Genomic DNA, 13,501 nt, shown 5'->3' with positions numbered 1-13,501 from the left:
ATCTGTTTACAGATGCCCAACCTTTCCCTTGCACCTTGTACTTGTACCAGAACAATTCATCAGGCGTCCATCCTTTCAGTGCATGACCTCTCCTAATAATCAGGCCGACTTGCTCATGTGAGTGGGACATACACAACCAAGGTTAAACACGTGTGGCCCATGGGATAAATGGGCCACATTTCTGCAATGCTTGTGGCAACGAACCGTGAAAAAGGCGATTTAAAAAAAGCATTCCTTCAGTAAAACGGAGCATTTGAATTTGGACAGCTCGTCAATTTATTTTCAACCAACCATCTGTAGCTGCCAAAGACATGGCTGGGATCATCTGAAATTAACATATCATTATAGAACATCCCATCCATATATATTATGGGCCCACAACAAGGATCCAGATTGACATACATTTATGCCACATATATATTATGGGCCAACAGCGAGAATCACTACAATAATAGCTACATTTGCACATAACAATTTTAAACATAGGATTTTGTTGCAGCCACACAGGTCCCAAGCAAATATTCCATTGATTAATCTTATCCATCTGATGTTTGCTCCATCCACAAACGTTCCTAGGTTTGTGGGAGTATGGAACAGGGTAAGAATCACATATTTGATTTGACTACTGACTTCAGCATCTTTCAAAAATATCTGAGGCACAGTTCCCCACTATGAATTTTTGTAGGAGAAAAAACAAGCTTTAGCAAAACAAATGCCAAAACCAGTTCATGATCTAATCCAAAATACTAATTGTCATATTTTGCTGAACTCTCTATCAATGGTAGAGAAGTTACAAAACACTAAAACTCTCCAAGGAAAATTGAAAGATTAATGAGATCGCTTCACGATCAGGCCCCAACAACCTCAGTATCCCCCTCAGCCACTGCTTCGTCAGCAGGCCTTTCCACCTTCACTCCAACGTCTTCAGAGTAGTCGCCGTGAACCTACAACCCAGAAATTTACATCACGTTTCAGTATTATACATTGATTAACAACTACCCATCACAATCCATATAACAAACGCCCTGACATACTGTTTGCAATAAGTAAACAACTGACTAAATAACCAAATGATTACTTCCTCAGCGTCTACATTACTAACAAAACAATCAAATATGTCCACACATATAATATGGATGCATCAATACTACAATTGAACCACCAAACATTTAACTTGATGTGGTACTAATGTTGTCAAAAGGAATAAGCGATGCTGTGCGCACAACCTTTTTCTTTTTGAAAAAATAAAAAATAAAAAAGAAATGAAAAAAATGGAAAAGTATGCGATCACATAATCGCATGTGATCACTTGTGCGATTATTCGATCGCATAATCGATTATACAATTGCTTTTGACAACAATGTGTGGTACATTGATACCATCATTGTGGACACTTGAGTAAATCAACTGCAGTCACTGCAAGACTAGGAAACAATTAGAGGGAGGGCATTAGGTGGAACAAACAGCTGTTACAATTGGTATCCTAAGTGAGAAACTTGGGCATTTGTGAGGGAAGATGGTTTCCTTAGTGAACACAGGATAGACTTTGGCTAGCCACATTTGTACATTGAAATAAGCGCATGGGGCTGATAGTAGCAGGCCCCAAGTTCTTGTTTGGGTGAGTTCCTGTGGAAAACAAGGATGCATGCAGGTTTTGGTCGATTTTTTAGTGCAGGTATGTACTGAGCATGGAGGATCCCCGGAAATCAGAATTCTTTTTTTTTTTTTCAAGTACAGGTACTTCAAGGATTGGCAAGTGGTAGCTGCTCATGAGTACAGTCATGTAAAACTTCTTCCCTAACAATATCTTGAGTTTGAAACAAGGCTGTCAGAGTGAGTAGCCTGTAATGACTCAGAGAGTTGACTAGGGAGGTGCCTGAGTCTTACCTGTTTTTTATGCTCCCATTGAGAAAAATATGATGCAGACTAGGTGGGTTTAAAACCGGTACATGAATTGAGCCAGTTTTCCCGTTTTCTGCGACTCAGTGACTCTGACAAGTCAATAAACCTGTGCTTCAACCTTATTCCTCCACCATTCTAGCAATTCTTTCCAAATAATATCACAAATTCGAACCAAGCTTGGTGAACTCAGCAGCTTAAGTTGGAACTCACCTGTATTGCCTTTTATGCACCAACCAAGTCAAAAATGATTGAGGCTTGGTGGGTGCAAAACTATTACACGAATCAGGCAAGTTTTAACTCATATGAGTCAATAACTCCTACAAGGAACATTCTGCACCATGATGACTTGGCACTAGGTTAAAACATGCCAAATCTTGCACATTATCAAATGAATCCAGCCAAACAAGCCAAACTTGTACAAATTGAATGATCTAGCATAAAGAAGTTCAAAAGAAGAAAAGGAAGCGAAAGAAGGATATTGAAGAGATTACATCCAAGTTCCATGATAGAATGGAGATCATATTAGGCTATATGTCAAAAAATCAGGTTGATAGAAAACTCGAGTGGTCCACAACATAGGGAACGATGGGAATGGAGGATGCCCATCATTGAAACCTTTCTAGGGCCACTTAATGTTTATATGACATCAAAACCGTTCATAAGGTGAGTACATCCAGGATGAATGGTGAAAAAATTTCCAGAGATAAAAACTTTGATGAGCCCCAGGAAGACATCAATGGTGTGCATCTCATCTCATCCCATCCCCACTCTTCCTAGTGGAGTAGCCCTCTTAGGAGTTGAATCATCCTGATTTTGCAAATTTTTGCTGCGCCCAAAACCTAGAAGTTACATGTCTCGGAATAACAACACAAATCGCGCCGCCGAGTGAATCACTAAGCATTATCCAAAAAGAAAACCATCCAAATTGCAGGCCCAGGTGAAGATAGGACTGCATTCCGAAATCAGTTCTGGTCGACCATTCTACCTCTGATTAATTGACATTTGCTGGTTTTTTTTTTTTTTTTGAAAGGTGAGAAACACACACTATTACACCCACCCACCCACACACACACACACACACGAGTTGTCGAACCCATGACCTCAGAGTGGAAACACCGTGTTTACCACTGACCTCAGCTGGTTAAATATGGTATAGACCATCTAAATAGGGGCCCACAGTTGGTCCAGTTTAATTTAAGATTATGCACTCCCTTGCATATCAACCACCAGGCCAACTGCATATGATTTTTCATAAACGGAAACTGTACATGGCCATAACGACAAGGCCAATCATATCAATGGTAGGGATAACACTGGACATTAAATCAATGATATGGATCACTACACAGGTGATAATGGGACCAACTCTACAAAACATGACTCGCCTGAGTCATTTTGCTGACATGCTCCAGTCAAATTTTGTAGGTGGCTCGAGTCAAGTCCCAAGTTCCGAGCTTGGCAACCACAGTTTGAATTAGTTGTCCAACTCACTACAAATACTAGGAAAAGCCACTAATTCTAAATAACTGAGAGAGTTGAGAGTTCAAAATCCCAGAAAATCAGGATTGCAGCTCTTAGGGAAATGGGGATTGCTTATCCTGGCCCTTATTTGAGGGATCCAAGCATCTGACTCCGGTACCCCTTGTTTTTTTACCATAAGGATCTGGGTATCATAGGATTCAATCACTTGCGGAAGGAAATGATCCACATGCAAAGTTCAGTCAATAGTAAGTTGCCAATAGAGGGTGCAACTTCTTTCCAGAACCAACCTCAAAGGTAATGCTTCGAAAGTTAAATCCAAGTATCTAAAAACCTTGAAAAATGAAGAACACAAACCAACCCTTCAATGGTAAGTCCGCTTTGATAGAGGGTGCAACTTCTTTCCAGAAACAAGCTCAAAGTTAGTGCTTCAAAAGTTTGATCCAAGTTTGAAAAAGTCAAGAACACAAACCCTTTTTAAACTTGAAAAAAAAAAAACGCAATCACTAACTTAAGTTCAACTAGTGTTTTATCATTTAGGGTTACTTGTTAGACTTAGGCATGCTTCCAGAAATTATTGTTCAGCATTTTATGATTTCCTTCATTCCAGTCCACCGAACACTATTGATTGCCACTTTCTACAACAGAGACAGAATGGTCATGTTTGGGTTTACAACTTCATGGAGAACGTGGCATCCGGTTTTGTTACAGATCAACTGCTCTAGTAGTAACTTTTGGTGAAAAGGGGAAGAAAATGATGACAAAAAATAAAGGACATTGAGGGCAAGGGAACATACCTCCATCAGCTTGCCAAGATCAAATTTGGGAGCCTTTAGAATCTTGACTTTCCGAATGAAGACATTCTGGAGAGGATAAATACTGGATGTTGCCTTCTCAATCTCCTTTCCTATCACCTCAGGGATGAACTTCTGCACCAGCTCTTTCAGATCACAAGATGTTGCTTGGTTGACCATTATTTCCCTCATCTTCCTGCGAATCTGATACAATAAAAACATCCATACAGCTATAAATCAATCATGCATACACATCAAAAAAGAGTTGAAAAGAAATAGAAAGCAACTTATCAATCATGCATACACAAAAAAAAGAGGAAAAAAAAAAGAGTTGAAATGAAATAGATATATTAATGCACCACCCCTATACAACATTAACCCAAAAAATGGAAGAAGCGAGAGTAAAAATTCCAGATCCCATACATATCACCATTAATATTTCACAAAATCTGGAGCACAAAATGAAAGAAGCCACAGAATAATAGTACCCACTACATTAAAAAAGGATTGTGCCATGCTTTCACCTGTCTAATTTGGCTAGATTGTGCATAGCAGGTCCGCTTAACTTGGTTAGGGCGCCTCTTGGTGAATCCAATGCAAAACATTCTCAGAGTGTAGTTATCCGTTGTCTTCACATCCACATGTGCCTCAATCAAGGTCTGCCACTTACGGACCAATGACCTTAATTTGTCGGTTGTAAAATCCATTCCCTGAACAATTCAGTGGATCAGTATATATTTCTTCACTCAGGTCCACCTTGAAAACAACCCAATCACAGTTGGGGCTCAGATCCTCAATATGAATGCTAATGGAGTCAACTATAACTGGGTTATTTCCAATTTATTAGATTCATACTTGTAAATCAATCCACTACTGTATCCAAAAAACAAAACCAAAATGTTGCCAGTTACCCAGAAGTTTGTTAGGACATTTCTTCCTTGGATGTCCTCCGCTCTCAGCCGGATCTTCCTGTAGGACTGATCCTCATCAGCCTGAAGGTCAGCTAAGGAACACTCAAATACACGGTGTTTGAGACCTTCAGAAGCAATCTGTTGCAAAAAGGGAAGTAATCAAGTTAGAAACTCATTTAGGTGTGTTTGGATGGTAGGATGTATCAATGTCAGTATATCTTAATGCATGTATCATTCCAATTTCTGATGTGCCTGCTGTTGTCTTTTAGTACACTGTTGAATGAGAGTTTGACACTTGCGGTGACTGGTGACCCCATTGACTTTTAGCTCATGCAGCATTTTTGGTGAAAATAAATCCAGAATTCCAGATGTGGAAAGCAAATGATAAAAACATACTCATGTTTTGACATCTGACTAAGATTTTATCCAAGTCAATGCTCGCATCATCAATTCATCATAAAGTTACTTGGTTTGTGTTTTCATGCTCAAATCTAGTAAATAATAGTTAAATTCCCTTCCATAAGAGTTAAAAAAAAGCCATAATTCACAGAAAAAAATGGCATCACAAATATCATCTGAAGCATGTCAACCATATCAACATAAGGTATCAGTGTTCTGCTGAAAAAAGGCCGACTATGAATATCATACAATACGCATGAATTGATAGAGACAAAACCATGAAGACTAGGATTGCCTACAGTGTAGTGCTGAAAGCTTAATTCCACAAAAGAAATATTTTTTCCCTTTTAATCATTAAACAAAGACAACAAAGTGTGCAATAAAATATGAGCAAGCTATCAAAAACATGATTAATGGGAAGTTGCACCAACAGAACTGAAGACAAGAGTTGTATAAATCTCTTAGAAGGGCCAAATTGGGAAGAACAATTATCAAACAATAAATACCTAGGTTTCATATATCAGATTAAAAAGTGTATGTAATAAAATCCAAAGGAATATTGGGTCATGCTGATCAATCTGGATGTGAGAGGGCCTGATGCATCAGTCTAGACATGTGGGTCCCATGTTTGATTTAACCAAAACATTGATCTAGTTGGCCGGCCAGATGATGAAGCCCAAAAAAACCCTCCAGACTGGAAGATCATGGTCATCTTTGGGCTTTTCCCAAACTGTTGCTGTATCATTCTGTCAACCATCTATTTGCAAACCAGTAATCAGGGCATCACTGATTGGCAGTATGGCAATAATATTGATGGTCACTGAAACCAAGGCCCACCTCATGCTCTGATGCATCAAGACCAAGGTATTCCGCATTGGTAACGGTGGCCACAATGGTTACCACCGTTACCAATACGGGTATTGGCTGTAACAGCCTATACAGGAGCGTAATGATTGTTATGACCCCTCGTAACGGTTGATTTTTTTTGCCGGAAAAATTCTGGAAAAATATTTAGAAATTCAGAATAATATAAATATTCCATATATATATATATTCATTTTTTGTTTTGAAAATATTTATGGTAGTGTAGCGGTCCACTCTTTGGTGAGAGTGTTGTATCTGGTTGTCTAGTGAATTTATGAACATGGTTATTTGTCTTTAATATTTACACATCGCAATCAAGCATTAGAACTAGAAATCGAAGAAAAACGGGCATAAATATCTTTTTTTTTTTTTTTTTGAAAAAATAGCCCTCAGAACTTCTATTCGCCCAAATTGATTCAATCTACAGTTTTAATTCTACAAACTATAGTAAGAGTGATCGAAATTTGTTGTAGAATAATCTAAGAAAGTTTTTTGAATGAGAAAAGTAGAAAAATGAGGAGAAAATGGATTTACATAGAAAAAAATGGCTCTTTTTCGACCGTTATGGGGGTAACGGTCATTATGCCCCGTAACGGCCGATACGGTTCCCATAAAACCAATTGTCCCATTCAACCCCGAATCGCGTAACAGTCACAACCATTACCTATATGTATCGGCCTTTAAGGCCTTATCATAATAGATACGGAACACCTTGATCAAGACCAAACAATTCGTCAAAAGATATTGCCAAGTCGACAATGTTCTAAAATTGAAATCTGAGTTCAGTTCATATTTTTAAGAGGTATTCTCCTTCTCATATAATGTGAAGAACATAGAGCATCCAAACAAAATCAAACCTATCAAATATCCAAAAGAACTTAATGTTAGTATGGACAACCTATACATTTTGTCCACTACAGTAAGGTGATGTTTCAATTGAGTTTTTTTTTTTTTTTTGGAAAGATTGAGTGAATACTCCTGAAATGAATTCAATTTCCATGCAATCAAGTTTGCCGATGTTAGTCGAGAAAAAAGTATTTGTCATTTTTCAAATTCAATTTTGATTTCCAAGGCTCTACTAAAAAGAAGGTGGATATTAATTTCTCCCAAAAACCATGTTACATGTTGATTACAAGGTTATGAGAGCCAGCTCCCACGATTGTTGAACTTTTAAGTTTTAATATTGCCATGGTAAAACTGCACCCAAACCAAACAACAACCTATTTTGGATTCCACAGTTTTCCATTCTCTGAAGGATTCCATCGGGCTTCCACATTCATATTTTGGATTGTCTCCATCCAAACAGACCTAACATAACACTAAAGATAAGCTAACGAAAAAGGACACAATATTACTGTGATTTCCGAGGATAAGAATGCAAAAGCTGTATCAAATCACATTATTTGTTTTGCTTTTGGCAATGTAAAGCACTGAAATGCCATCAAGAAGCACATTAGAGACTAATTTCTTGTCTCTAAAACAAATTTGGAGTCGCAGCAACCATGAAGTTATACATAAAACTAAAAATTAGCTAACGAAAAATAGACAAAAATTAAGTGATTTCCGAGCATCTGAATGCAAAAGCTGTATCAAATCACAACATTTGCCAGAATCTCCACCCAAAATTGCTCTGGGCAACGTAAAGCACTGAATACGAAATTAAGAAGTGCATCAGAGACTCTAATTTGCTGCCTCTAGAACACATTTGAAGTTGGTAGCAACCATGAAGCTGTACAGTGTAGACTACACCACTCTCTAAAAAATCATGTAATTCCCCTAAATATTCTGTCAACAATCCTAACAGAATTATGAAACACCATTTTGCAAGGAATAACAGGGATTCATAACAGGGATTCAGAGTGTCACTCACCAGGAGCTTCAAACTATTCTGGCTCATTACAACTTGCCTGAAACTATATCAAATAGTTGTGGCTCATTTGGGCAATATACAAGCTTTGGGAGGGGCAACTAATCTGCTTCTCAAGCATAGCTAGGTTGACTCATCCAAGTCGACTAAGTTTCGGGTGAGTTCTGACTCCATGTACTTTAAAAGACTTGAATCATAATTAGTTAAGAGACTTTACACCTGGTCAAATGAAGAACTACATAGTTGGTCAGCCAATCAACCACAAATTTCAACCCTTAATCGACACGAGAGATCCTTGCTAAATCATGATAGGAAAAAACTCCTTCAGCTAAAAAAAACATGGATTACATAACTTCCTAACTTGGCGATAAAAGTCAATGAAAATGCTATATTCACGTTTATTATTTTCACCCACCACCACATGGGCATTAAGAACTCAAAGAAAAAAAAAGAAAAAAAAGAAAATGCAAAATTAGAATTAAGTGCCTCTGTCAGGAGCATAGAAAAACATCAAACGGCAAAAAAAAGGCATGGGAAATTTTTGCATTTATTATTATTATTATTTTTTTTTTAGAGAGAGATTCGCGTTTAATTCAATCTCGATCGTCATAAATATGGTAAAAAGTCAGTAAAAAATCAGAAATGCCAAAAACTTTGAGAATGAGAAGTTCGGGTTTAATGCGGCTTGGACAAGAAAAAAATGAAAAAAGGCTACATGAGCATATATATTATATATAAATAAGGTTAAAATAGAAAATTTTAATTAACTAATTAGAATTTTTAAATGTATGAAAAACGATGCATATAGATAGTCAAATGGTGTTGTTTTCCAAATCAAATCCTTCCTTTTCAAGTAATCCTTGTATACTTTACTCTGTATCTATTAACAAAAATTCACCTTTATATCCAAATTCTATTTTTAAGTTGTCCCCAATTTTTTTAATAAGCATGTTTCCATTGAAAAAGAAACATGTTTAATTTGGTTTGCCCAAAAAAGATGATTTTTTTTTTTTGGCCTATAATAATTAGTTAAGATTCTTTACAGCTGATCAAATGAAGAACTACATAGTTGGTTAGCCAATCAACCACAAATTTCAACCCCTAATCCACATGAGAGATCCTTGCTAAATCATTATAGGAAAAAACTCCAGCTAAAAAAAACACATGGATTACATAACTTCCTAACTTGGTGGTTAAAGTCAATGAAAATGCTATATTCACATCTCATTATTTTCACCACCACCACATGGGCATTAAGAACTCAAAGCCAAAAAAAATATGCAAATTAGTATGAAGTGCCTGTGTCAGGAACATAGCAAAACAGCAAATGGGAAAAAAGGGTATTGGAACTTTTAGTGGTTTTTTTTTTTTTTTTTTTTGAGAGATTCATGTTTAATTCAACTCGATCATCATAAATATGGTAAAAATTCAGTATAAAAAAAAAAGGAATGCCAAAAACTCTGAGAATAAGAAGTTCGGGTTTAATACGGTTTGGACTAGAAAAAAAGAAGTGAAAAAAGGCTATATGTGCAAATATATTAATATAAATAAGGTTAAAATAGAAAATTTTAATTAACTAATTAGAATTTTTAAATGTATGAAAAATAATGTATATAGATAGTCAAATGGCGTTGTTTGTCGACTCAAATCCTTCCTTTTCAAGTAATCCTTATATACTTTAGTCTGTATCTATTAAAAAAATTCACCTTCATATCCAACGTCTATTTTTAAGTTGTCCCCATTTTTTTAATAAACATGTTTCTATTGAAAAAGAAACATGTTTAATTTGGTTTGCCCAAAAAAGAGTTTTTGTTTTTTTTTAATTTTTTGTTTTGCCTATCTTCCGAAATATGCAGTTTCAAACATTTGACCAATTGTAAAAGTTTTTTTTTTTTTTTTTTTCCAAAAAGGAGTTTAAAACGGACTTATGTTCCACACCTATTTAGTGGAACATAAAGGTATGTAGGCCCTCAGAAGATTTCAATGGTGTGCATCTCTATTTCCACTGTTACCTATGGTGTGGCCCCCTTGAGCTCTAGATTGAACTACTTGATGGGCTCACATCCTAAAATGAGCTGGCACAAGCGGAGGGGCAGATTGGATGTCATATGTACATCACAGTGGGCCCCGCAGAAACTCATGTTTCATGCAATAGCTCGGTCCAGTCAAATGTGGGGAGGAGACACATGTCAGAATAAGACAGTGAATCACTCAAGGAATTTCCCTGAGGGTATCGCTGTAACATTATTCATGGGGTTAACTATAGCTTCTGGCAACGATAGGGTGCTTGGTATTAAATCTTAACCACCGAAACATGGGATCCACATACATTGATTATACTTATATCCCCGAAAAATCCAATTGACTGCAATACTGACCTCTTTCAATGAACATTTGTGTCTATAAAATCTCGATTATTTGCTATTTTTCGTTTCTTCAGCCAGTTAAAATCATAGTTTCAGTGTAATTGCTTTTTATAATCCATATACAGTAAATATGATGAACTACGGATGCTGCATTAGGTAAACGTGAGGCCCATGGTTTGGTGATCTGAACCGTTAAGTCTCCACCACGGATGGGAGATACAGTGAGAATCTCCCATACCAGAAGATCCCAGCCCGCCATTGATGTTTAGCCTGTTGTCCGCTGAATGTGGGCCCGTAGTATCAAAGGCTTAGGATCTTGCAATCCAAAAGACTTTTGCGGCAATATACCAGCTGCTTATCAGATCAACGAATTGGGATCACCGAGCAACGTGGCCCACACGTTCTAACTCCTATATAGACGAATGCAGAGGATTGGGAGAGGTACCTTAGTGCCCTGCGTCCGAGTGACGAGGGTCTTGCCAACGTTCCGCACGTTGAAGATTGATGGAGCTTTAATATCATACCAGTCCTTCTTTGCAAAAGGATCTACCCTGCAAAATATTCGAATTTCCGTTTGCACATATTAAAAGAAGTAATGATCGTCGATGTAAATAAAAGAACAGATAAAGGATCTGATCTAGGGGTTCCTCTTCTAGGGTTTTTGAATACTCACGCTTTCTTCTTTCCTCCCTTTTTCCCTTTCGAAATCCTCTTGTTCTTCCTGAAATGAAGGAAACGGAAATCAGTCAAGCAGCTGCAATGAAAGATGACGTGAAAGGAGGGGCACAGAGAGAGAGAGAGAGAGAGAGAGAGAGAGAGAGAGAGAGAGAGAGAGAGAGAGAGAGAGAGATACCCGACCGCCATTGTCGACGGTGATGAAGCTTTCTAGGGCAACTGAGCAACAAGAGAGCAGAAAAACCCTAGTAAATCCTCTGAAACCCTAGGATTCTCATATTCGTGTCGTTTATATAGGTTTATGCAACAAGAGTATGTGCCACTGGCTTTAGACGAAATTACCGTGATTTTGGGCTGGACTTAAGGGGGCCTTCAAACGGCCCGGTTAGACAAGGTCCGAAGCTTGTCTCGTATTCGTAACCCACATGTCCGAACAATGGGCCTGTTTGGTACGTGGGCTTAGATGGAATTGCATTTACTTCCTTGCAAATTTCAATTTAGAATTTAGTGAGTCATCTGCAGAATTTTCCGTGGATTTTGAAATCCATTACATAGCTCCACATGGATGCATGTGTTTTATCCGTGTCTTTTCATGAAACAGAGTAACCGAATCCTCACTCCGGTCTTAACACCCCGACTACTGTCGTGGGCCTTTTCTAAGGTTCGTGGAGTTGTGTTTTTTGTATACCCACAACGGAGGAGCTACCTCCAACAGGCAGGCGGCCATGGGTCATAACGCTCTCTTCGCACAATAGATCCACTTTGAAGTTTACTTATTTGCTTGGCCAATTGTTGAAATGTGTATGAGATACCATAAAGGCCCAATATCTCAATAACACATTTGTCTAAAGCTACAATTGGTTATTTTTTCCGAATTTTACGTATCCTTATTTTAGAAGCAACATGTTGTCTGGTTAGACCATGAATGACAAACATCTGGAAAAGATCTATTGTTATTTCTCGAGGTAATCCACATCAATGTAATGAAAGCAAAGGGCCTACGACAATAACGGAACGTCTCGAATAATTCACCCGTTTACGAAGTAGAGTCTTACAAAATCTTCCCACATTGCCTTCAATTACATCTGAAAATGACTTGTAAACTTTATTATGATCGTCCCTCATTGGTTGTTCGCGAATCCCATTATCAAGAAGTGTATCCGCAGCTTCTCGTACCAATTTCTCCTGACACACTATCGATTCTCCTAGCGTAGATCTACTTGTTCACTACCAAAAAATCGAATAATGGCTATGGAAATTGAAAGCTTTTAGCTACGGATTTAATCCGTAGCTATAGCCTAGGTTCTCTATAGCTAAAACGTACCTCTCAACCTAAAGCATATATGGTGCTTAGGGGGATCCATGAGGTCCATTGGAATATATGTATTTGATCTAAGCCGTTCAAAAATTCAGATATATAATTTTATTGCATGAGCCCAAAAATGATGTGGATTGAATATCTAGGTGGACCACACCATAAGAAATAATATAAATTAAATGTTTACTGTTAATTTGTTGTGTGGTTACCTTAAAGATTTGATCTAAATGAATTTTTTATCATCCTTAAAATAATAATTTAAATTTATTGAATGGAGTGGATATATGAAATACATCACAGTGGGCCCCACGCAACTAAAATTTTAAAAAAGCTCAGGGCCGTCCGTCACGCGCCCGTCCAATACCCCGTCTCCCTCCAAAACCAAAACCCATCTCCATTTTCTCCCGCCCTCCAAAACCGAAACCCGTTCTCCTCTCTGTCTCCATCTCTCTCTCTCTCTCTCTCTCTCTCTCTCTCTCGCACTCAGTCTCTCTCGTTCCCTTGCCATCTCTTCATCTCCCGATCTCCCTCACCCTCTCTCCCTGTCTCAAGGCCGCATTCCGCATCTCCCGAAACCCATTTCGCTGCATGAAGTAGAAGAAGAAGAAGAAGCATCGTACTATTAGTTTATTTCTTTTTCCCTCTTTATCTCTTTCTCAAATCTTTCAGAGGTTCAATCCGCATTCCCCTCTCTCTGTTTCTGAAATGTAAGGGCCGTTTGGCCGGTCGGATTGGAAGGGATTGGATGTTATTGGAAGGGATTGGAAGGATTTGCCCCTCTCTGTTTCTGAAATTTAAGGGCCGTTTGGCCGGTCGGATTGGAAGGGATTGGATGTTATTGGAAGGGATTGGAAGTTAAATCCTGGGATTGGTCGGGCGTGCCAAACAGAGTTGGTGATCAGATCCCAATGCCTGAGACGCGTTTG

The 13,501-nt window shown here is 38.0% G+C and overlaps 1 protein-coding gene across 1 annotated transcript; it reads right to left on the bottom strand.

Annotated features, from left to right (window-relative positions):
- Window positions 1-506: 506 nt before the first annotated feature.
- On the bottom strand, window positions 507-11,572 carry LOC131232718 (small ribosomal subunit protein eS1z-like). The gene is made up of 7 exons (XM_058229156.1): window positions 11,436-11,572; window positions 11,256-11,303; window positions 11,028-11,133; window positions 5,087-5,224; window positions 4,700-4,885; window positions 4,179-4,379; window positions 507-944 (listed from the first exon to the last, which is right to left on the bottom strand). Exons 1-7 carry the CDS (start codon window positions 11,444-11,446, stop codon window positions 849-851), a joined length of 786 nt encoding a protein of 261 aa, XP_058085139.1. The 5' UTR covers window positions 11,447-11,572; the 3' UTR covers window positions 507-848.
- Window positions 11,573-13,501: the final 1,929 nt, after the last annotated feature.

Source organism: Magnolia sinica, chromosome 18 (assembly GCF_029962835.1).
Source record: "Magnolia sinica isolate HGM2019 chromosome 18, MsV1, whole genome shotgun sequence".
Classification (NCBI taxonomy): Eukaryota; Viridiplantae; Streptophyta; class Magnoliopsida; order Magnoliales; family Magnoliaceae; genus Magnolia; species Magnolia sinica.
The sequence above is the reverse complement of the archived record's forward strand: the minus strand, read 5'-3'. Positions and strand labels throughout refer to the sequence as shown.